Here is a 23,398-nt window from a genome sequence, read left to right as displayed (position 1 = left end):
CCTGTGTGAAACACGTCTGGGATCAGAACATGTAGATCTGTTTGAGCCAAAGTAACACCTTTATAGAAAAGTACGGTTGTATAAAATCAATGAACTAGTTATCTAAACCTTCATGATGTCCCCGAGATCAGCTAATCTGGTTTGGTACGAAATAAAGACACCAAGAGAGTTATACGGCGGCTTATAACCTTTTAACATATTCCCACTGTAAAGTCCATGAACATCCCTTTTATTGTGGGGACATAACATATAGTATAAAGATTGTGTGGATGACAAAGTATATGCAAATGTGAAATATATGATTGGATGTGGTAAGAGAGATATAGAAGTTGAACATATGAAAATTTAAGGTATAAAAAAACACCATCTGTTTTTAGTTTCACGTCATTTGCTGTGAGCTCCCAAAAGGAATTTATGTTGTGTGATCTTATGACACTTTCCTGTAGGACAAAGGCCTTGGAAGAAAATTGTTTTTCCTGATCATTAGGTTTAGAAAAATCTCAGTTTGATGTTTAAATTATGGAAAATGTTGTGTTTGTTTAAATTAAATTCCCCTCACAGTCCAAGGGAGGGATGTAGGTTGGTAGGTAAAGAACCCAAACTCAAGCAAGGCTCCACAAACAGATGGATTATATGATTTTTGCTTTTAAATTTCACTCAGATTCCATCTTCGTTATTTTGATGATCTAAGATGACAGAAAGACAAGAGGAACTGTTGCAAAATCTATCAGATAATCCACAGCATGTCATATCTGTGGGTGTTTAATGTTAAACTAGAACCAGGATCTTCTTGTCATTTGGAAATCTGAAGAAATTCTAAACTGAGGGAGTAATGATTACCTAAAGGCAAAGCAAGCAATAAGGAAACCGTATTGACGTGTACAGGGAGCAGAAAGTGAAACCGACTGAATAAAGCAGACAGACTCAAAATGAAAACAGAACAGTAATAAAAACAAATAATCATGACAAATAGTCTGACGTTCACTTCCCGCACTAGAAATAATAAACCCAGTGATCTCATGCCATTGGCCTCATACAGAGTGAGGCAGTAGAATAACATGGCATGGATGCAACTACCTGTCAGATGTATGATTCCAGTCAGAGGTTGGCATCCATTCATTATCGCCATGACGTCACATCAATGTTTTTCTACTATAGTAGTGGCCTTTCTTGTGCAGTAAGTTAACAGGAAGCAGGGACAAGCAGCAAATGGTCGGCCGTCGAAGCCAGGAGAGCTATAGTGAAGACAAACAGCATGGGCACAAATGGAGATTCTGCTCTACATACTAAGCCACCGGCACTCCAGTGACAGGGCTTACGATATGCAGTCTCTAGAACACAGTGTACTACATAAATTGCCACTTAATTGTTAGATTCAATATCTCGTAGCATGTTGCTGTTAAACCACTTGAAAGCTACAAGCTTCTGGCAGGATATCTGATCCCTCTTCTTGTAGAAACTTGTATAGATCATTAAAATTGGCTGACTTCCTGCTACAGACGGTGGTTTGTGGTACGGTGTGGAAACAATCGTAACAAGCAATCATCATGAATGTGATTGAAACAAATGAGATGATTGTACATTTCAGAAAACTGTAGTAATTAAATAGCTCAACACACAAAACAGCGCTAACGAGAAAAAGAATAACAGTTGTATTTATAATAGCAGTAACAATAGTAGTAATAATAGTAGTAATAATATTAGTAGCAATATTAACAATAGCAGTTGTAGTATTGCATTATATATATATATATATATATATATATATATATATATATATATATATATATATATATATATATATATATACACACACATATATATATATATATATATATATATATATATATATATATATATATATATATATATATATACATATATATATATATATATATACACATATATATATATAAAATATTCCATAAATATGATTGCCTGTTGTTGTAGAGTCTAATAGCAAAAGGTAAAAATGAGCATCTGAAGCGCTCATTCCAGTTGTTTGGTGGTATGAGCCGCTGGATGAAAGTGCTGCCACAGTTCCTCAGAAAGAGAGTGAGGGTGGTTTTAATCAGGATCGCTTCTATTTTGTCCTCTATCCTCTTCTCACACACTCACACTCACTGTTGAGTTGCAGACCCAACAAAGAGCTGGGTTTCCTTACCATATTTTTTACTGTCTTGCTTTCAAGTCTTGATCGCACTTCCCTGGCTCACCACAGCAAAAAAGAGGAGACTGGTTGCCACAGACTGGTAGAAAATCTTCAGCGGTTTCTTACACACAGTGAAATACAGCAACCTTCTCAGAAATAACAGCCAGCTTTGTACTCTCCTGTAGAGGGTGTCAGTGTTTTGCAACCAATCCGACTGGTTGATAATGTGCCGCCCAAAGTACTTGTGGCTGTCCATCCTCTCCATTTCCTCACCCTGAATGAAAACAGGAACACGGGGTCTTCTGTTCTTCTGAAAGTCCAATACAAGCCCCTTGGTCATACTGGTGTTGAGCTTCAGATTTTGAGTTTCTACAGCACCATTCCACAAAGTCTTCAATAAGACTTCTGTACTCCTCATTGTCCTCTGCGATACATCCAACTATGGAGGAGTCATCAGAAAACCTCTGAAGGTGACAGGAACCGGAGTTGAAGTGGAAGCCAGATGTGTAGAGGGTGATAAGGAATGGCACCAATACAGGACCCTGGGGTGCTCCAGTATCACTGATTACATGTCAGAGACACAGCATCCCACCTTGAAATACTGTGGTCGACCTGTAAGATAGTTCTAAAGGTCTGTTGTAGAGAGTGCAGTCTCTTCTGCCATCATATGTTTGGGTAGTAGCAGTGATTTAAAGAAGCTCAACTAGCTAATATTGAAGGTATGTTCTGGAGACTCACCTAGAACCCCAGGAGATGACTTTGCAAAGAAGGATTCTTCATAACATGACAACCCTGACTATCCTCTTCATCAGTCAGCAATACAACAGTAGAGTACCTTCAGTCAGAGGCTTCTTGAGATTATCCAACTCTTTTAAGAAACCTGTATAAAATGAGTTACAACAATATTTAATTTCCCTTCGGGATTAATAAAGTATTTTTAAATTGAATTTAATGTGAATCTGAACAAGGGCCATGTCTGATTCCAGCTGTGGTAAATTTGCCGTGCTGTGACTTCCATTGTGTGCCGTCAGGTTTGGGAAAATCTGATGGGGTTTTGGTTGTCAGCTGGGCTTCGTCTTTTGTGGAACCTCATTATAATTTGCCTTGTGCTGTAGTTGACAGCAGGGACAAGCAACAACAGCAGCCCTCTGTTGCGTTTCTGGTAGCAGCTTTTGGTTTGTCTTTTTACATTTGGCAGCTTTAATTCAACTCAATTGTATTCATTTAGTGCCAATTCATGAAACATGTCATCTCAAGGCACTTTCCGAAGTCAAATTCAATCAGATTATACAGATTGGTCAAAATGTTTTCTATCTAAGGAAACCCAGTAGATTGCATCAAGTCTTGACAAGCAGCATTGACTCCTGAAAGAGCGTAGAGCCACAGTGGACAGTCGTCTGCCTTGTTGATGGCTTTGCAGCAATCCCTCATGCTGAGCAAGCATGATTTAATCCACCTTTACAAATAATTTAGTTTACATGTGAGGAGAAGTAACTCCAAACCATGAATCAACTACCATATCCTACTGTAGGCATGCTGTTCTTTTGGTGATGTTTGGAGTTGTTTTGGTGCCACAAATGGGGACTAAAGATCTGAGTATGGTTTCATCAGAGTTTAGGATATTATTCTATAAGATTTTGAAAGATTTTAGCCAGGCTTGGATATTTTATTTGGAAGAAAATGTTTCTGCCTTTCAACCCAACTTCTTAGTCCAGACATGCAGAGTATGCATGGGACTGTTGTCACATGTGTAACACAACCAGTACTAACCAAAAAATTGCAGCCAAAAGGTACAGACAATGGTAGCAGGGAGGGGTGTGGTTAAGCTCCATGAAGTCAGTAAACACCACAGACCAGGAATCAAACATTGGATAACCTTCTGCCTGTGAGACAACAATGGTCACCATCAGAACCATCATTCAGCCATCGCTGCATCTACACATACATATATTTATGTGTACTAGAGAGTTAGATGCAGATATGCATACATTACTTGTCATCCTGCTAACTTTTTACAGTGTAAAGTTAAACTGAAGAGACAAGGAAACAGTGGCTGCAGGGAAGTCTGCCCTGAAGGAAAGGAAACTTGCCTTTTGTCTTTTTTCCCTGCGCCCATTACTTCCATTCATTGCCTTTGAAATGTTATGTTGTGCAGCTTTTCCAAACGGGCATCTGTGTGACTGAAAAGTTTCCGTCCATTGTTGACGAGCTTTGTGTGGGCAAGGTTTTGGTGAGACGCATATTATTTAAATGTTACAGACCATTGTTAAGGAGTTTATTTATATTTCTTTTCCTGTTCAATTTTATTAATAATGACTGCCTTTCTGGCATAGCCGTTTGTTAATTTAACCAAAACCCTTTTTTATTTGCAAGCCACTGTTGCCTTCCATATTTTCTCTATTTAGGGAAAATTTGCTCATCTTTGATCTCAGTATGAACCAATTCAGGAACTAAGTAAATGCCTAGAAGAAATCAATGCATGGATGTGCCAAAATTTTCTCCAATTGAATAAAAACAAAACTGAAGTAATAATATTTGGACCAATAGAGGAAAGATCAAAAGTTAGCACACAGCTTCAGTCGCTTCAGTCGCTTCAGTCGCTTCAGTCGCTTCAGTCGCTTCAGTCGCTTCAGTCGCTTCAGCTAAAAACCACCAATCAGGCCCGAAATCTGGGAGTAGTGATGGACTCAGACCTGAACCTTCAAAAGCATCTAAAGACAATTACAAGGTCAGCTTTCTATCACCTGAAGAACATTTCTAGGATTAAAGGACTGATGTCTCAGCAGGATCTGTAAAAACTAATCGATGCGTTTATATTTAGTAGAATTGATTACTGCAACGGTGTTTTCACAGGACTTCCTAAAAAGTGGGTCAGACAGGTGCAGCTGATCCAGAACGCTGCTGCCCGAGTCCTCACTAAGACTAAGAAAGTAGAGCACATCACCCCAGTTCTAAAGTCCTTACACTGGCTCCCTGTATCTCAGAGAATAGACTTTAAAATACTTCTGTTAATCTATAAATCCTTAAATGGCTTAGCACCTAAATACATCACAGACTTGTTATCAGTGTATCAACCATCCAGACCACTAAGGTCTTCTGGCTCCAGCCTTCTCTGCATACCCAGATCCAGAACTAAACAAGGAGAAGCAGCATTTAGTTCCTATGCTCCACTTATCTGGAACAAACTTCCAGAAAACTGTAAAAGTGTGGAAAGCCTGAGTTCTTTTAAATCAAGATTAAAAACACATCTGTTTAAAATTGCCTTTGACTGTTCTAGTTAAACAGTTTTACTGTTTTTAATGTTCTTTTTTGTTACTACATTCTATCCCTACTTGCTTTTATTCTATTTTCTATCTACATTTTATTATTTTGGTATATCTTAATCATGTAAAGCACTTTGTATTGTCTTGTACTGAATTGTGCTATATAAATAAATTTGCCTTGCCTTGCCTATGTCCTTCCAAGCCAATCTGAGGGCTAACAAAGAGGAAAAATAGCTATACACACTTACATAGAGTCCAGGTCAACTTAAAATCTCACCTAAGACATTTTTTTGAACTTTGACAGGAAGCTGCACATCCTATTACGTTTAGCATATTCTGAATGGTGAGAACACAGAAACTCTTAACAGAACCCCCGAATGAACCACAGACCTTACACCTATGATAAAGCCGTGCTATCAACTGTACTTTGTTGTTTTAAAACCAACAAAATAAACCAATGATTTCAGTGAGCGACTTGTTGGTATTGCGCTGGCTCTCAAAAGAGTATGTTCTCAGATATTACAGCGACCCTTTTCTTTTCTTTCCGCCTGTGCATGCCTTGACACCAGGCACGCATGCATACTAGTGTACGCATGCGTATTCTGGCTGTTATTGCTTCTTACTGCTGTTGCACAGACACAAGCACAGCTTCAGTTGTCAATGCCATGTTTTCTGCAGACCCTTACTGTAACCGTACATGGGACGGATGGATGTGTTGGGGCGACTCACCGCCTGGGACTGCCATGCAGATGTGTCCTTCATATTTTAACGACTTTGACCCTAGTGGTAAGGGCGCCACAAGCTTTACACGCATGCGCATAGGCTTATTTCCATGTATTTTATCTTGATTTTGTATATACTATATGGACACCATACTGCATGGGATTTCCTATTATTTCTTCCAACAGAAACAGTCACCAAAGTTTGTAATCCCGATGGCCAGTGGTTCCATCATCCGGAGAGTAAAAGAGTCTGGAGTAACTACACACTGTGTACAGCCCACAATAAAGACAACCTCAAGGTACTCGACACAGTTTCAATGCGCAGCTTTAATCGTTAATACTCTAAATTTGCTCGTACCTGAGCAGCTGAACTAAAGGAACTAAAGGACCTGGGTGCCAACGACAGTCTTGTTTATTTGACTTGTGCTTGCAAAAGCTGAGCTATAACCAGCCAGCTGGCTGCTCTTGAGAACCGCTCAGAACTAGTGGAGGATCAGATCCCAGCAGATGCTAAATCTATTTCTGAAAAAGGTGCCATAAAATACAAAGTTAGTGCTAAAAGCATAATGGCCCCCAATTATGTAATTAACACATATTTTGTGATTTGTGTGATATTGTGTGTTGCTCTGACATAAGAAGTTTTTATAAATGAGAGTAAAATGATATATTCCTCACATCTATGGCTACCAAAGAGATGCTTTATACTTATTTTTTACTTTATACTTTTCTTTATACTTTTCTTCCCGGGTTTATATACTGTGCTGTCCTTTTTACATATTACTATGTACTATGCAAACAACCCCCCCACCCACTCACCCTCCCCACTCTGCACACACTACCCTCCTGCTTTTCTTTGCTAGTTGCTAGTTTAGCTCTTATGTTGTGCAGCTATTTATTATAACAGTAACCAAACCTTTTTGTCCTGCAGCTTGCACTCAGCCTCTATTACGTGGCTATGGCCGGTCATGGTATATCGATCGTCTCCTTAATCGTCAGTTTGGTCATCTTCTCCTATTTAAAGTGAGTCTCAAGAAAGCTTTCCTTTGTCTGTTCAAATTAACTTGCATATGTTGGATATTTTTGTTGAAATGGCTTTGAATATAGTCAATAAATGCACATAAAATAAATAAATTCAGTCAATTTTCAAACAAAGCAACACAACTGAACTTGATATATCTCATGCGTGTAACAGTTATGTTTTTGTAAATATAACTAATTTGACTGCATTCTTTTGCTCTCCCTTTCAGTAGTCTCAGCTGTCAGAGGATCTCGCTCCACAAAAACATGTTCACCTCCTTCATCTTGAACTCTGTTTTTATCATGGGGTGGCTTTCAATGAGTATGAAGGGTACCGAGACCATAAGTGCCATCAACCCTGTAAGCAGACAAATTCTATTTCATTACAGCTAAGAATTTGACTTGTTTGAAAAAGTCAAAGTTGCATTATGTAAGCTAGATTTTATTTTAGGAGTTTGTGTCTTCTACTGATGAAAAACATTTATATTTGATATCTCCAGGTCATCTGCAAGATTCTGGCTACGTTAGTTCAATATACATCTACTTCCATCTACTTCTGGATGTTGTGTGAGGGCATCTATCTGCATACGCTCATCATAGTGGCTGTCTTTGTTGGGGAACAGCAGCTCTTTTGGTACTACATCCTCGGATGGGGTAGGTCTGGAAGTTCTGATTATATATGGCTGCTTCAGATACATTTTTTTTGCATCATTAGAATGCAAGATGCCACCGACAATTTAGTATACATTTCATATTTGCAGTCCTATTTGTCATTTGCATATCAGACTTGGCTATGCTGGTTGCTGGGAGACCAAAAACAGTACTCTGTTTTTCAGGCTGTAGTTTAAAACAAAATGCATCAGGGTGGCCAAAGAAAAACCCTTTCTTTCAAGCGATTTGATGTGAGGAGAAAGAGTAGAAGGAAATTAACGCTCTTCAGCACAGCGAGGCGTGTAACAATGCATCCATTTGCTGTGGTGGGCACAGTTAGCTTCACAAACTCATAGCCTGCATGCGCAAAATATTAGCTTCACTGCCATTAAACCAAAGATAAATAAGGAAATTTGAGCAAGCTAAAACTAGCCGTTAGCACCTAGCACCAACAGCTGTCACTCAGTCTGAGTCACACATCTTCAGACGAAAGTTGCTGCACACACACACGGCGTATGACGAACGTGTGCAGGGTGGCATGTTTGAGGGGTTAGCTGTTTTAGTTCAGGATAAATTACTTCAATTTTAACTTTTACACAGATGTGAAAGCATTTGAAAAAAATATATACTATCCAGAGTTTTATAATTTATTTTTAAAAGGGCACTGATTCTATCCATCGGTGCCCAGGCAGATGCATTTTAGAAAAGAAAAAAAACTGCGTGAGTGTGGGTTGGAAGCCAGTGTTGCCAGTTCTTACGAGAGAAACAAGCAACCAGCTCCGTTAGCTCTACCTTATAAACAGTATAAATGAACAAGGCCAAAGTTGCTGATAGTAAGCGGATGTGGCAACACTGCTAGAAGCCTGGAACACAGTGTGAGCGTTTCCGGACGTCCTTTTCCCCTCTGTCACCAGACTCTTTAACAAACATGCAATTAATCATGACATTTTTTGGTTACTTGTTGTTGTAACATCAATAATATCAATATTGTTATATTTATTTTGCGCTATTTTAGAAATGAAAAGTATAAATAAAAATTGGTTTCATCATTGCTGTGTAGATGCATATATATATATAAGATGGAGATGTATAAGATGGAGATGAGTTGTTCCTGTTTAAGGGCAACAATCTTCATTGGCAGCTCATCTTATTTTCCTGCTCAAATCAAGGGCATGTTCGAGAACATTCTACTTCCTGTTAGTTCCCCTTTTGCTGTGTTGAATGTTGACCCAGTTGTCTTTCGTTCACACTGTGCTTAAAGTAGGGATGTCATGGCCTGCCTTATGTTGGATCAGAATGACTGCATTTAGGTATTATCTCCCACAGTAACACTGAGCTAAATTAGAAAGAAGCAACGGGTTAATTAATATAATCTCTTTATTGACAGAGTGAGGCATTTCACCACATTTTCTTGAATGAGCAAGTGTTTCTTCAAAATGAGAAGGGAGGGGTTGATTGGCTAAGAGGGTGGGGTGGAGCCCCAACCATGTTTTAGCCGGTCAGTCATTGGAATTAGTCAAACTAACACAATCCCTATAATTAAACACCTCACTCTGTTATCAAAGCACCAGGGATTACATCAAGTTACTCAAAGTTATGCAACCTGCATAACTTTAAACCGCTAGCTTTAAATGCAGCCATATGGCTCAGTGGGGGTGTGGCCGACATAATTATAAGCTCAGTGTATTTCAATCGCTGCCCCCGTTGAAATACAATACAATGGAAACAAGTGAAAACCTCTTCGGCAGTGCAAAGTCCTCCATGTGCAGGACTGTACACACATTTCGTATGGCCACGCGTTACGTCGCTCATCCAAATGTTTAAGTAGAAGTTTTCCTGAGGTCCCTACAGGGATATAAGGCAAGCTCAGAAACTATTTCAGGAGAAACAGGAATGTGCCAAACATTATTTCCATCATGGAAGAAGAAGAAGTTTGGGTGATGGTGGAGTATAAAAACTTTGGTGTTCACCTGTACAGCAGACTGGGCTGGAGCTGCACCAGTGAAGCCTCTTGATCTTTTATTACTCCGTGGAACATGCAGTCTCTTCTGCTATCAACTCCAGAATCAGAGCCAGTGACTAAAAAAGATAAGCAAACTAGAAAAGAATGCTACGCCTGTTCTGGGAACTGCCCTGGACCCTGTTTCCACACAGGCAGCTGTTCTACTTGCGTGTCACAAAGGAAAACACGTCTAAATACTCTTATTTGTTTTTTTAAACATCAGCTCACAACTGTTTCTGATGGAAAAAGCAAGCCTTGAAGTTTGCATCTGACTCAGAGCTTTCTACTCCCCGGTTTAACAAGCTAAATTGTATTTAAACTGTTCAAAAGCTACAAATCAGATGTTAATTTTTTAGCTTGTAAGGGCTTGACTATATAATTTAGCTAAGCTGAAAATTAGGCAAAAAGTTAGCATTCACCCTCCGACACTGCAGGATGATATGAAGAACCTTTAGAGAGAGAACCTAAAAGTTAAATCAATTAAACATTTACATTTGCAAATTGTGCCCCATATGTAAGGGGGTTGAATTGTTTGGCCTGCCTGATTGATGGCGGTTAGATGATAAAGTAGCAGCAGGTATGAAGTTGGTATAACCCTTTTTAGGATCTCGTATGCATAACAAGTAACATAGAACATGTAAATGTTTTATACCTCTCAAACCTGGTGTTGTGGGGAAGCGCTACATTGAAATTACCTGATCCTATGAAGATCTGGACTACCCTTGGTGCACTGAAAGCATACATTTTGAACATAATTCAGCACAAAGATGTAGCCATGACGGTTAAGTGGGCCTCTCCGTTTGTAAGTGGGCTTTTCAGAGGAGGCGCTCATCCAAGCTTTCCATGGACCCACATTTATCCGCCTTTAGTTCATTGAAACTTGTAAAATCTATCAAAGGCTGTAATGTCTTTGTAGCTAACAAAGTATGACCAGTTTCCTAGCTTTAGAGCCAAACGTTTTCCCTTTTTAATCAGTCTGGAAATGCGTGTTGAAATCATCTTCATTTCGCTGTTTTAGTTGAGTGGAAGGCCGGTATAGCTCAGCATGAACAATTCTGTTTCTCGTTTGCGTGGTTAAGAAAATAAAAGATGAAAAACTACTATACAGATCTATCAGGTGAGTGTAATGCAACCTGTTCCTGAAAGGCTCAATGTTTTACACAGTGTCCTCTTTCCCTCTTTTCTCTTTTTGTTGTACACAAAGCTAACAGGCTATCTTACAGGGATGATACAATCCTTAAATTTGTGTTTTGTCTGTTTTCATAGTGTTCCCCATCGTTCCTGCCCTTACATATGCTGCTGCTCGTGGATTCTACTATAACGACATGTAAGGTTTACATATGCACTTTGGCCTTGTGTCTGCTTCATGGGAATTTTGTAAAAAGAGGTGTTAATTCAGTTAAGACTATCCATGATTTATCCCCCTTGTTGTTTTTAGACAGTCCTAGGCGAACTCGTTACCTGACTCCGCCAGATAGATTTGCTCCGCATATCCATCTGAAACCTTCCGTTGAAGTAATTTTGGGAAGGGGCAAAAATACTGGTTAGCTGATTGGCCTATGTTGGTGATAGACGGGCCAAATAAACCAATCAGATTCGTCGTCACTCTGTTACGAGCGACGACGAAAACACAACCACAAGCCAAGCTACTCTTGCTGCTGCAGGTAAAGGCTCGTTAGCTCAGCAAAGAAATACTCTGTAATTCCGATAAAACTTGCTCGATAGCCACGCTAACGCTAGTTTCATCGGCTGAAGCCGCCATGTTCTTTAGACTGAACTGTCGCGCTTCTCGTTGCGTCACATCTCAACCCGCCTCAAAGCCAACGCTGATTGGACGTTCGTTTGGTGAACTGCTCCAAATTTTCTTTAACGGAGAGTAGCCAGACTGATCTGCGAGTGAAACCTTGAAAGCTCGCGAGATCAGGATGGTCTCACGAGGCTAGCGAACTCGCTTGTTTTCTTAAAACTAAATTCCACTTATAGTTTTCACAGACATAGTTCTAATTTTGATTTTTAGGTTATTTAGACAGAAAATATGGCACGTTGGAATGCTTGTAGTTGCATTGGTTTTCTCTGTATGAAATGTCCTTTTTATTGTTCAAATACTTACATTTAGTCAAACGAAAGTGTCCATTTTAATAACATTAGTTAAGTAGAAAACAACTGCTGTTTTTATAACTATAGTTTTAAGGTAGTATTACAAATACATAAAATTATGGTGGACTTATTTTCAAATTAGGGTTTCAAACTACCTGAACAAATGTAAAGAATACTTGTCATACAAAGGAATGATCTGGCATTAACTATGTCCTTTCTAAAAATTAACTCGACGGATACAACAAAGTTCATCCTCAAACTAAATCTGAAAGAGTTTTTATCGTTCTCTGTTTTGAGGCAAAGTAAATACTGCGTGATTCATTGTTTAGGTTAGGTTAAACCTGAACTGAACCAGGCCGAACTGAAAAACACTGCCTGTGTGTTTAAATAACCAAGAAATGAGAAGTATAAAAGTGAGACGCACACATGTAAGAGCTGTCCCAAACTGTAAGCAGTACCTTAATTGGGTCCTACAAGCATCAGCTGAGCTGACATCGATTGGGACCCCCTTCACTAAACATGTCAAAGCCTGAAATATTTGTCTAAAATCTATCTATTTTCTTTAGGTGTTGGATGAGTTCACATTCCAACCTTCTCTACATCATTCACGGGCCCATCCATGTTGCACTCGTTGTGAGTAGCTATTAAAGTTTGTTTTTCCTTTGGACTTTTTGTTTCAAAATTTTTGGAAATTAAACTGGCCGTTTCAGTAGATGCCATGTGATGGTCTTTTTTTTTTTTCTCTTCAACTTAAAGAATTCATTGCAACAAAGTTTAAGAGCTGTGGTGGAAACACCTGCATCAGAAAAACTGTCAATATGGCTCGACAACAACGTGCTGTTGACATGTTGACCAATCACGTGCTCAGGCAAAGGTCAGGTGACTTGAGCTCCTGAAGGCCACTGGTTGGCCGAGCACCCCCGCAGAATAGCCTGACACAGAGGTAGGTCAGCAGCAAAGCCCAGGAGCAGCAGCCCCAGGTCAAAGAGCCACAAAGAGAGATGTAGGGCACCAAATCCCCTAACCCAGCCACACCGTTACCCCCCCAGTACAGGTCAAGCCTGTAACCCAGCCATCCCAATGGCCAATGGTCAAGCCCCTGGTGGAAAGAGCACCCAGCATTAAGGAGGAGAACTCCATTAACATACCGTAATAATTTTATAAGCCCAGGGTCATGTACTAAGCTCTGGGAAAGTTCACTGTCGATGAAGTTAAAAACACTTTGTATGAGAATTTGTCAATCCAGTGCTGAGTCAACAAAACCACCAGTGCTATTTCTGAAAACAGAGCTACAAGCAGTTTTTTATTTCAGCCACGAATTATTGCATTTCCACTTTCTTATGGTTGCTTCTTTCATATTATTCTCTTTAACTTTCTGTCCACCCACTCAGGTAAACCTTTTCTTTCTCCTGAACGTCATCCGGGTCCTAATCACCAAGCTGAAGGAAACACACTGCGCTGAGTCTACAACCTACATGAAGGCAGTGAGAGCCACCCTTATCCTGGTCCCTCTGCTGGGAGTCCAGTACATCTTTTTCCCCTACATTCCAGACGGATATTTCCCCCATGCCGTCTATTACATGGTAGCTGTATTTACCCACTTCCAGGTACATACATTTGATTTTAAACTGCTTTCGATAGCTGCAGTGCCTTGCAAAAAAAACTCAAGTTCTCATTAACTTGTTCATATTTTGTCATGTTGTAATTGCGAGGGATTTTATGTGACTGATCAAAGCAAAGTAAAGCATAATTGGGAAGTGCTAGGAGAATTGTCCATGGTTTTTAAAATAGGTCTGCACAATGCTGTGCCATCACGCATGTTTTTAAGTTATTTAATGTGAATTTAATAACTCTCAGTCTAATAGGTATTGTCTGGTGAATATTAGCTCAATCAGCTGATATTTGACATTAAATCCTTAACCCTAACCCAACCGAATCAACAAATCCCCTCTACTAGGCTATTGACACTTAACTAAACTACTAAGCAAAATAAAGATTAAAGAAACTAAGGAACTATGTAGGCACAAAAGGACAAATAATAATAGTGGAAAACCATCATAACAATGATTCTGTGAAGCTCGGGTTCACTGCAGACTAAGTTAGAGAAACAGAGTTCATCCTAAAGAATATGGAATGAGGTTAAAATTACCCTAAGTAATTTAGAGCAACATTTGGCATTTAACCCATTCACAATGCAACTCTGAGCAATATAAAACAGTGTTTGATGAAAATTAAATTTTAAAGAATGATATGCTGAATAAAAATCAATAACATTTAGGACACTTGATTTTAGTAATGCAATTATTTCTCCTTGAAATAATTACGACTCAAATTGGTAACTTAGGAAGCTAGAAGGTGCTGTAAGCGGACGATCGACCGTAAATGATGTGCCATGGCACATCCGTGGCCGTTAACTAGATGACTTAATCTTAAATTACACAAAATAGATATTGATGTTCCCTTTTGATGCCGTACTAATGCTCTTAGCACTATCGGATGACGGAGGAGCGAAACCAAAAACAAGCATTATGTTTAAACAAGCCATAGTTACTTTTACTAGGGTTAGTAGTAAGTTGGCATAGAGCTTTTTTAAGCTCACCCTGATGTAAATTGCCCATGATTTTCTCCCTGACATACACACATGCTTATTTTCCATTGGATATTTAAAACCTTTAGTGTCTTCCTCCCATTGCTTTTGCCACATCACCATCTTTTTCTTTCATATTATGTCCTTTATTTCTGTTCTCATAAGTATTTTGGTATGAAATCACATATTTATATATTAATATTCCTAATATCTGTTTGTTAAAGAACATACATTTATGAAATACGTTGTTTAAACATCTTGTATCATAACCACATCTCTGCCGTTTGTAACAAACCAAACTCTGTGAAATTTGGGTAAAAATCCAGAGAGTTATTATTTATTTTGGTTGGGCAAACAGCTTCCTCAGTACAAATAAATGTACTGGGGTTGCATTGGAGACCCATCCAAAATGGCGGCCGCGCTGAAACGCCAAGCTCCAGTAGGCAGCGCCAGTCCATATGGTTATGTTGACATGCCAACATCGCCCTCTGCTGGCGGCTTGTTGCTGAAGCATGTCTGTCTTACATTCCCACACCAGGACCTCTTTTCAGAAAGTTGGGTCAGTGGATATTCAGAGTAATTTCTGGGGGTAAATTCTTGAATGGTCTGGCTTTTCTGTTTCAGAAAGCCTTAACCCTGAGTCAAATTATGACAAGGAATCACTCCGTGAAACAACCCTGCTACCGATCTGATTTGTTAGGGCTAACTGAGTTTTTCTTCCTTTTTTTGCTGAGATCTCTTGAGGAGTATGTAAGCTGGAGTGCAAAATACTCCACAGAAATCTCTGTCGGGAGAGGCGGATCAGACCATGATTAAATGTCTTATCATTACTGTACGAATATATTTTCAAGTTTTACCGTTTTCCGCCGCTGTCAATGATTTATCTCAATATTCTCAGCCCGCGACTTTGTTTTCTAACACAACGATTTGCCGCTTAATATAAAGCGAGGTTGGCACAAATTATACTACAATAAAATCCGTGCCAATTAGTTTTTAGAAGGGTGAGTGAAACCAAATTCTGGCAAAAAAAATAAATAAAACGATTTAACAAAAACTCACACCATCTCATCATTAATTGCAAATATTGCTTATGGCTAATTAATGCTACAGTCAAGTACGGCTAAACATAAGAATAACTTAGAACTTAACCTTACATGATTAAATTGTATTTTCAAACTTCATCATGATTTGGTGCCACGTCCTTTCAATACCTTTCTGGTTGCACCTAGACACGTAATCAACGTGCGCCCCCTTGTGTTGAACGAGTGAAGTGTGAAAATACGGCTTTAATTCTCCGTCAAATAAAACGGGCCCTTGGACACAGGTGCAGGAAAGTTATGAAAGCCCCCTCATCCTGGTTCATGGTTGTGTGGGCTCGTTCCCTGAGCTCCACCACACCCATAATGCAACGCTGGTGTCTGTGTTTTTCAGTGCGGATGATTTGGCAGTATCCCAATCCATAACATGGTTTTCTTGTTTTCTTGTCTACTAGAGTTCATATTTTCCAAATCTTGTGATGTCCACTTTAATAAAGGAATTGCTTAATTTTATTATTATTATTATTATTATTATTATTATTATTATTATTATTATTATTATTATTATTATTATTACTTTGCATTTACCTGATAATCATATGCATATGCATTTGCATCTCTTGTATTATACCATAAACTGTCTCTTATTTTGTAGGGGCTCCTTGTGGCAGTTATTCTCTGTTTCTGCAATGCAGAGGTATGTGGAACTCCAGTATTTTAACCCTATCTGATTTGCTGAAAAATAAATTAAATACAAAAAAAAAATAATAATTAGAGCATTAATGAATAAATGACCTATGTTTATCCTTATTTAATTTACTTGTATTTTTAATGTATATTTCTGTATGGCTACATGTTTTCAATATTACAAACACACTTAAATAATAATGCGTTTTAGTAGTGGCAATAAGTTTTACCATCTTACTGGAATGGACCATTGTAGTTTCAGCTTGTTAGAGTTTTTATTTCTGCATATCCTTGTCAGACAAACAGAAAAGCACAAGTATTTACAACAAAGGATTCTGGTCAGCACTTCCAAAGTTTTTCAAAGTAGACAGGTGTTTAATAAAATAATCCTGCTACAATGAAGGTATGTGAAAGCTCGTCTTCAAGATATTTCTAGTAGAGATATGTAGAACAGAGCTGCTTACAGGGTCTCATTAAAATGGAGATAGCCCTCTTGCTTTCCCCCGAAAATCCCGTTGTCCAGGATAAGATTATTAAAATTAGAACAGCAAACTTCTTACCCACCAAAAACGATGTCTCTATGTTCAAAACGCCTCTTGCCAAGTGGCTATGAGACAAGTCTTGAGCAGAACTGAGGAACAGGGTCGGTACTACCCTCAGTTTGGAGTTTTCCCCCAATTCATGCGACAACAATGACGGACGGCTCCTGTGAAGTAAAGAGCAACACTTTTTTTTTGAGAGCTTAAAGGTCCTCATCTAAGAATATTATTTACCAAGATAAAATTAGGAAATATAGTCAGTAAGATCTCTCTCCAGTGTTTTTTCTCTACTAGGTGTCTGAACCAAATAAACGAATGTCTGGAGCAAAAAAAAAAAAAAAGAAGAAAAAAAAAGAAAAGGTAGTCATATATCACTTAGGTAAATTACAGGCCCACAGGACTTGCCAAAGAGGGGTTTTGAACCAACCTATTGCCTCTCAGAGTTTTCTGGACGGCAACCAAAACACACAAGAACTAAAGGCAAGGTGCGCTTTAACTATAATGTCTTCTATACTGTAGGCTACAATATGTCATAAAGGGATAGCTAACTCTTTTTAAACTGATGCACCAATAAGAAGTTAAGAACAATAACTTATCAGCCGTTGATACAGTGATATGAAAAGGTATTTCCTCCTTTACACATTTATTCTGTTTTTACATTTATTTGTCCCTCCAAAATGTCTCATATCATCAAAATCGTCACATTACACAGTTTAGTACTACCAGATAAAGGTTACCTGGCTTACTGCAAAATCCAGTTTTCAAGTAATGGTTTTAGAGGGCAATGAACAGGAACTGAAGGGGAACACAGGCAAGGAATCTAACATAAAATATTACAAAATGTACATAGAATAAACTAAGAACATAATGCACAAACGTATAAGCTAAACTGGGAGCAATTACGAAACATAAATGGTAAGAAAACAGAAACATAAATCCAAAAATTCAACACCTTACAATAAGCATCGGGGAAATAACTAAAGAAAACGTGGCCTAGAAAACATAATTGTAAAGAAGTAGTCAAAATGTAAATATGAAACCCAACTGACCTTAACTGGGGCGAGTCAGGTTTCTTTTGTGACTGGGTGATGAGGTTTTGCTTCTTCGCGTTGTCCAACTGTTTCTGTTAAGGTCATTTAAGACCGTCACTATTGAAATACAACTAAAAACAATCGGTTTAACCTCAGTTTATTCATTCCATCCTTTAATACAAAGGTGGGAGACTACTTTTTCAGACAGAGCCGGGTTTTTTTTTTTTTTTTGCTTACTTTTTTCACTTGATAAATGAAATCATAATTTGAAAACCCCATTTTCCTTTTTTAAGCTTATCTTTCTCAGGTATTAAAACTTGTTTCGGTGATGTGAGGCTCTTTACTGTGACAAAAGAAAGACGGAGCCGAAGTTTTTAAACAACAAAATACTTTTTCACAGCAATGTTGCTGTTTTTTCACTTTGTACACATATCATTAGCACCTTTTGGAAGGTTGAAACTAAATGGTGGGTAGAGGTGGAAAAAAAATGTCATAAAGGTTTATACAAACACTAGTTCATTAATGTTGTAGATGGTTAGTTACTTAGGGGTCAGAGGTTATTTAGGCCTGGGGGACTGTGACAAGACTCGGTGCACCGCTAATGGCGTTGTGTTGTCGGTGTGCAGGCCCAAACAGCACTGCGCAGGAAGTGGGCTCAGTGGAAGATCGCCTGGGGGAAAACCGGCTGGGGAGAAACACCTTTCGTCAGCCACCACCTCAGCTGCCACAGCAACTCCACCATGGTGGAAACCAGCCGCTCCACCGGCGGCGTGGAGGGGCCCGCCGCCGCGTCGTCTCCACCACTACCAGAAAACTGTCACCTCATGACTGCGGTGCAGAGCAAGGCCAACGGGCAGGACACCACCGGATGAGGACGCACAAACCGAGAGCGCTGAGCTCTGAGTGGATCGGCAGCAGAGATCCTGGTGGTGGCGTCGAGCGCGCACACCAACTACAGCACTTAACATCTGCGAAAAAAAGGAAAAAAAAAACTTAAAATTCACTTACAAAGTAAATGGAAAGTGTTTGCTCGGTATGTACATATTGGGCCATTTTAGCACTGTGCTTTTTTTCTTTCTTTTTTTTTTGTCCAATTAAATAGGCTCGCGTGTTTCTTTTTCCTTTTCTTTTTACCAGGAGTTTCTTTTATATTGTATTTGCTGTACTTTTAATGTACAAAACATTTGTGGCCTTATGGAGCTTTTACAGAGCCCGGCAGTTGTCTTCCGACTGCTGAACTTTGTCCCATTTCCGTACGTTACACCCAAAACAATGTAACGTGTAACACAAAGCAATGTGTAATTGTATCTAGACTCCATAAAGCTTTGCTGTTGTATCATGAAAAATACTATGAAAAAGTCGAAGAGGTAGGAATACTTTTGCAATGCACTATAAAAGTCATTTCACTCCAAAGCATGTTCCGCTTGACACAACTAACCATTGCAACACAAAATCTTCCTACAATGGTTGTAATGCCTGCGAGCGCTTTGGGGGAAACTGCTCTAGAATATTTCCCTGGGTGACCAAAGGGGCTCACCGTACGCTGACCCTGAGAAGGAAGCCAGATGTAGTTCAGAAGACACGCTGATAAAACGAAGGTCTGTCAAAGAAACCCCACATGTGCAGATTGATGGCTGGTTCCTAGTTTGTTTTCGGAACATTTTGACCCGCCCACGCCCATTTTTCATTTACAACCTGTAATATATTAAGACTGAAGAACGGCCTGACCTTGCTGCCAGAAGCCGTCATCAATTAGTTCTATTAGGAGCAGAGGCACCATCACACTGCTGTATGAGAGAACTGTAAATAGGAGATTAACTATTACTTCACTGGTTTTTATTTTGGCAATTAGTGTGGCTAGCACTGCTAAAAACCATAGGCTCCATGTGTATATTCTAAGGAGTCCTTCCTCTCTCTCTCTCTCTCTCTCAGCCTGAATGAACTGTTGGACCTACCTCAGTTTCTGTCTTATCGCCTTGCATCTTTGTTTTCCTTTGACTCCATTTTAAGCACCCCACTAATACTGAAAATAGCGAACCTCAAGTCCACATCGCAGAGTGTTGGGCCGAGTACGGTGTGTCCCCAGATTAAAAAGAAAACAAATCTGATCTGTCAGCGTCTAGCAAGCTGGAAATTGTCTGATTCTGGTCACTGATGTCATCGTAAAGGTACCGCTCCCTGGACTTCTGGTCAAAAGGTTTAATGCAGCTGTTCTCAAATCTGCTTCTTTCTACATTAGATATTTATCTGAAAGTTGTAGCTTTGACTGCAAAACCAAAGCACATTTTCATTGTTAAACTGTCCTAAACCTTAATTTTAGGAAGATCTTTATTCTGCAGAGACACTTCCCTTAAAAGTAAACAGTTATGACGTGCTTTACAAATGTTCGGGTTTTTTTTGTTCAAATATAACTTCTGCAGAACAACGGTGTGAAAAGGTTTCATTGTTTTTTTATTTCACTTATCAGCGCTGCAAGGTTCGTTCATAGGAATTATCGTTAGTTTTCGTTATACTGTTTCGGAGGCCTTTGAATGTTGTTACTATTTTATCATTTCTAGTAGTTTTTATCTTTTCTGAAAAATGTATTTGTACAAATCCCCTCCAAAAAATGTTTGTGTCACCTGTGGCTGTGTATTTTCCCATGTGCCGTTGCTGTAAATACGTTGGCAGGCTGCAGTACCAGCCCATTTTCAGACTTTGTTGTAAAACTGAAGGAACTTTACTAATGTTGCAAGACACACACATAACAAAATAGCATCAAATACAAACTTTCCAGGGTAGATACAGCTGTGTGGCAAATGAAAGACAGCTATGGGATACCACGGCAGCTGGGAATGACAGGGCTGTGTGTCACAGTGTATCAGGTCACCTCTGGTCAGAGCTGTATAGCAGAGAAACAAATATGAGAAACATTCCAAGAAAATAACCAAACAGCCAAAGAAATATCAGTGCCATATTGCTGCTGTTTATACTTTAAAAATGTCATTACTGTGTGGAAATAAAGTTCTTGATACATAGGGCTGAAGGATTTTGTGTTCATGCTTCTGTTATGATCTGTTCGTACCATCTCTGTCTGTTAGATGGAGCCAGCAGTGACGTTACAAGCCAGGGAAAAAAAATAATAATAATAACTTATTCAGGTGATCTGGTGCTGGCTTTTAATGCTCTAATCTCCATGTCATTTTCTCCCGTAGCATTGGAAAAAGATTTGCACATTTCTATCCCGGCAATCACCAGGTGATAGGCGCATCAACATCTTGGTTATTGATAACAGAAAACAAGTCATTGCTATCGCATTTACTTTCTGCAGAAATGGAAACATTTGTTGTTACCCCTGGCGAAGATGTGAAACAAGTAGAAATAAATGTCTTTTTATGGCAGTAGCAGAAATAGGACTCTGAAAGTTTTAGAAATGTCCAATCTTTAATTTGAGAAAATGTATTCAGCGGGGGGAATAAAATCCTAAATCAAAAATTATATATATATATATATATATATATATATATATATATATATATATATATATATATATATATATATTTTTTTTTTTTTTACAATAAATCACTGGTAGTACAACTTGCAGAATGTGTTTGATCACTATAATGTTGAAAGGCCCCGTGATTACCCATTTTCAGCGTTCTGGAAAAGGCCAACTACATTTTATTTAGAATGTCTTGGTATTATATAATATTATAATATATTATGATATAAATATTTAATGATACATGTGCCAAAATGTTAGCAGGGCTTTTGGATGAGATATAGGACAGCATCAAAGACCCTTTTGGGGTGTATTATTTCCATCCCTAACTAACTCGGTCAATGAGCATGGTGACGAGATAAATATGGGTCCTCAATATTCCCAGTTAGAAGAGATAGGGCCCCCGTACTGAGAAGTTAAAAATGTATAGAGTATGCTCCAGGGCTGAATATACTAACAACTGAGCCATTGTTCAGTTGTTAGTATATTTAAAAGTTAAAAGCAAACATTTGTCAATGTGGAGTTTATTTCACCACAGATTGAATTTACTCATATATTAGAGGCTGTTTTTTTTCTTCAAAAAAAATTATTTGAATATTATGCTAATGAAAAAGGCGAGTTTTTTATAAAGCATATCACAAATTTCTATCAAGGGTGCCAACAAACGCATCTATCACTAATTGGCTCTAACTTATTAATTTGCATAATCAAGTTCTCGACATTTTATCCTCCATTAGCATTTGTCTAAAGTTTGATCATCCTTCCTTATTCTATTTGAATGATGAGCATTAAATGACAATAGTACGGCTATTTATTTTGTCTGTGTTAATCTTGCGGTAAAAAAGGGAATGTTTGTTTTTGAATGCCCAAAAACAATGATAGAAAATATTCAAGCTAAATTGAGTCACTTTAAACATAAAAATGGAATTTCGAGGCAATGCAAAAAAGGACGAGGTCCCACCGAGATTTGAACTCGGATCGCTGGATTCAAAGTCCAGAGTGCTAACCATTACACCATGGGACCGGATGATACGAACGTGACCGAGTTTTAAACTTATATACAGTGATGTCACACTGTTGGTGTGTGGTTGTGTGATATAACTTTGTGTGATATAGCTTGAAATATAGATGCGATACGCTCGTTTATAACAGCTTTACGCTACACGGTTGTAACCTTGACAGCAGACGTCACATCACGCCGCGTTCTTAAAGCAGTTCCGCTGCCGTAGCAGGTTTCGCTAAGACTTCTCGGTACCGAGAATGAAACTCCTCCTGCATCTGCTTCGTGTACTCATGATTCAGAGACTAAATGCGCCTAGAGTATAGACTCCAGCAACATTCAAGCCCCAGTTAATTAAAAATATGAATAGAAGAAGTGTTTACGAGGCTTATTTCAACGGTAGGGCACCGCTGTCCCACGGTTTCAGCTGAACAACGAAAACGAGATGTAGGTTAACAGAAAGAGAAAATAAGTTCCCATAGGTTACTTAAGAGATACCTTCAGCAGTGTATTGCAGATAAATGCCAATTTTAACGTGTCGCTTGTCACCATTTTGTAGTGGGCGTGACGCTGCTTGTTTATATGTAGTTACACTGTGTGCCTCATGGGGGCAGCAGAGGCTGTGTTTTAGTGTGCTTTAAATTAAATGACAGATCCAACTACTGGCCCTCAAAGCATGACTCTGAATCTAATGTAGTTAAATTAAGGCTGTTCCAGTATCTAGTGAGCTGTAAATAAGACTTTTTGTGCTAATGAACATGTTACATCTGTCTATCTGAGCAACGTGCACAGCATGTAGGAAAGCTACAGAAAGATGAAAATGAACGTTTTATGGCCTAGGAAGTGATGACAGTAATCTGTTTCCTGTCAGGTTCTAAAATAGTTTTATTCTAACAGACTCCACATAGTCATTATTCATTAAACAAACATAGGTCCAAAATGGATAAGCTTTATTAAATGCTAATAAAAACAAGTGTTTAAAGACAGAGGGTGCTCTGTCTTGTAGAGGTTCCTTTAGCAGCAATAACTCTTAGCAATCATCTTTTTTTATACAGATACATTTTTATACAGATAAATGAATCATAATATTCCTTCAGTTCATTGACTTAAGGTGGCACCAATGCATTTCAAG

The 23,398-nt window shown here is 38.7% G+C and overlaps 1 protein-coding gene and 1 non-coding gene across 3 annotated transcripts in view; one reads left to right on the top strand and one right to left on the bottom strand.

The window, feature by feature from the left end:
* The window catches only part of LOC105925913 (calcitonin gene-related peptide type 1 receptor), a 45,660-nt gene extending 26,895 nt beyond the window's left edge, over positions 1 to 18,765 (top strand). The window contains exons 4-13 of one of the 2 annotated variants that reach the window (XM_012862018.3): positions 6,094 to 6,201; positions 6,324 to 6,436; positions 7,066 to 7,157; positions 7,388 to 7,514; positions 7,655 to 7,808; positions 11,074 to 11,134; positions 12,471 to 12,537; positions 13,296 to 13,511; positions 16,184 to 16,225; positions 18,412 to 18,765. In XM_012862018.3, coding sequence (XP_012717472.2) covers positions 6,094 to 6,201; positions 6,324 to 6,436; positions 7,066 to 7,157; positions 7,388 to 7,514; positions 7,655 to 7,808; positions 11,074 to 11,134; positions 12,471 to 12,537; positions 13,296 to 13,511; positions 16,184 to 16,225; positions 18,412 to 18,657 — 1,226 coding nt within the window. In that variant the 3' untranslated portion in view covers positions 18,658 to 18,765. Of the gene's footprint in view, positions 1 to 6,093; positions 6,202 to 6,323; positions 6,437 to 7,065; positions 7,158 to 7,384; positions 7,515 to 7,654; positions 7,809 to 11,073; positions 11,135 to 12,470; positions 12,538 to 13,295; positions 13,512 to 16,183; positions 16,226 to 18,411 lie in introns of both variants that reach the window. The other variant, XM_012862017.3, reaches the window with a different exon arrangement.
* Positions 18,766 to 22,218: 3,453 nt separating this feature from the next.
* On the bottom strand, positions 22,219 to 22,290 carry trnaq-uug. Its single transcript has one exon. It is a non-coding gene; the product is annotated as a tRNA-Gln (tRNA).
* Between the last annotated feature and the right edge of the window lie 1,108 nt (positions 22,291 to 23,398).

This window comes from Fundulus heteroclitus, chromosome 1, assembly GCF_011125445.2.
Source record: "Fundulus heteroclitus isolate FHET01 chromosome 1, MU-UCD_Fhet_4.1, whole genome shotgun sequence".
Lineage (NCBI taxonomy): Eukaryota > Metazoa > Chordata > Actinopteri > Cyprinodontiformes > Fundulidae > Fundulus > Fundulus heteroclitus.
This window is presented reverse-complemented; position numbering and strand designations above follow the sequence as displayed.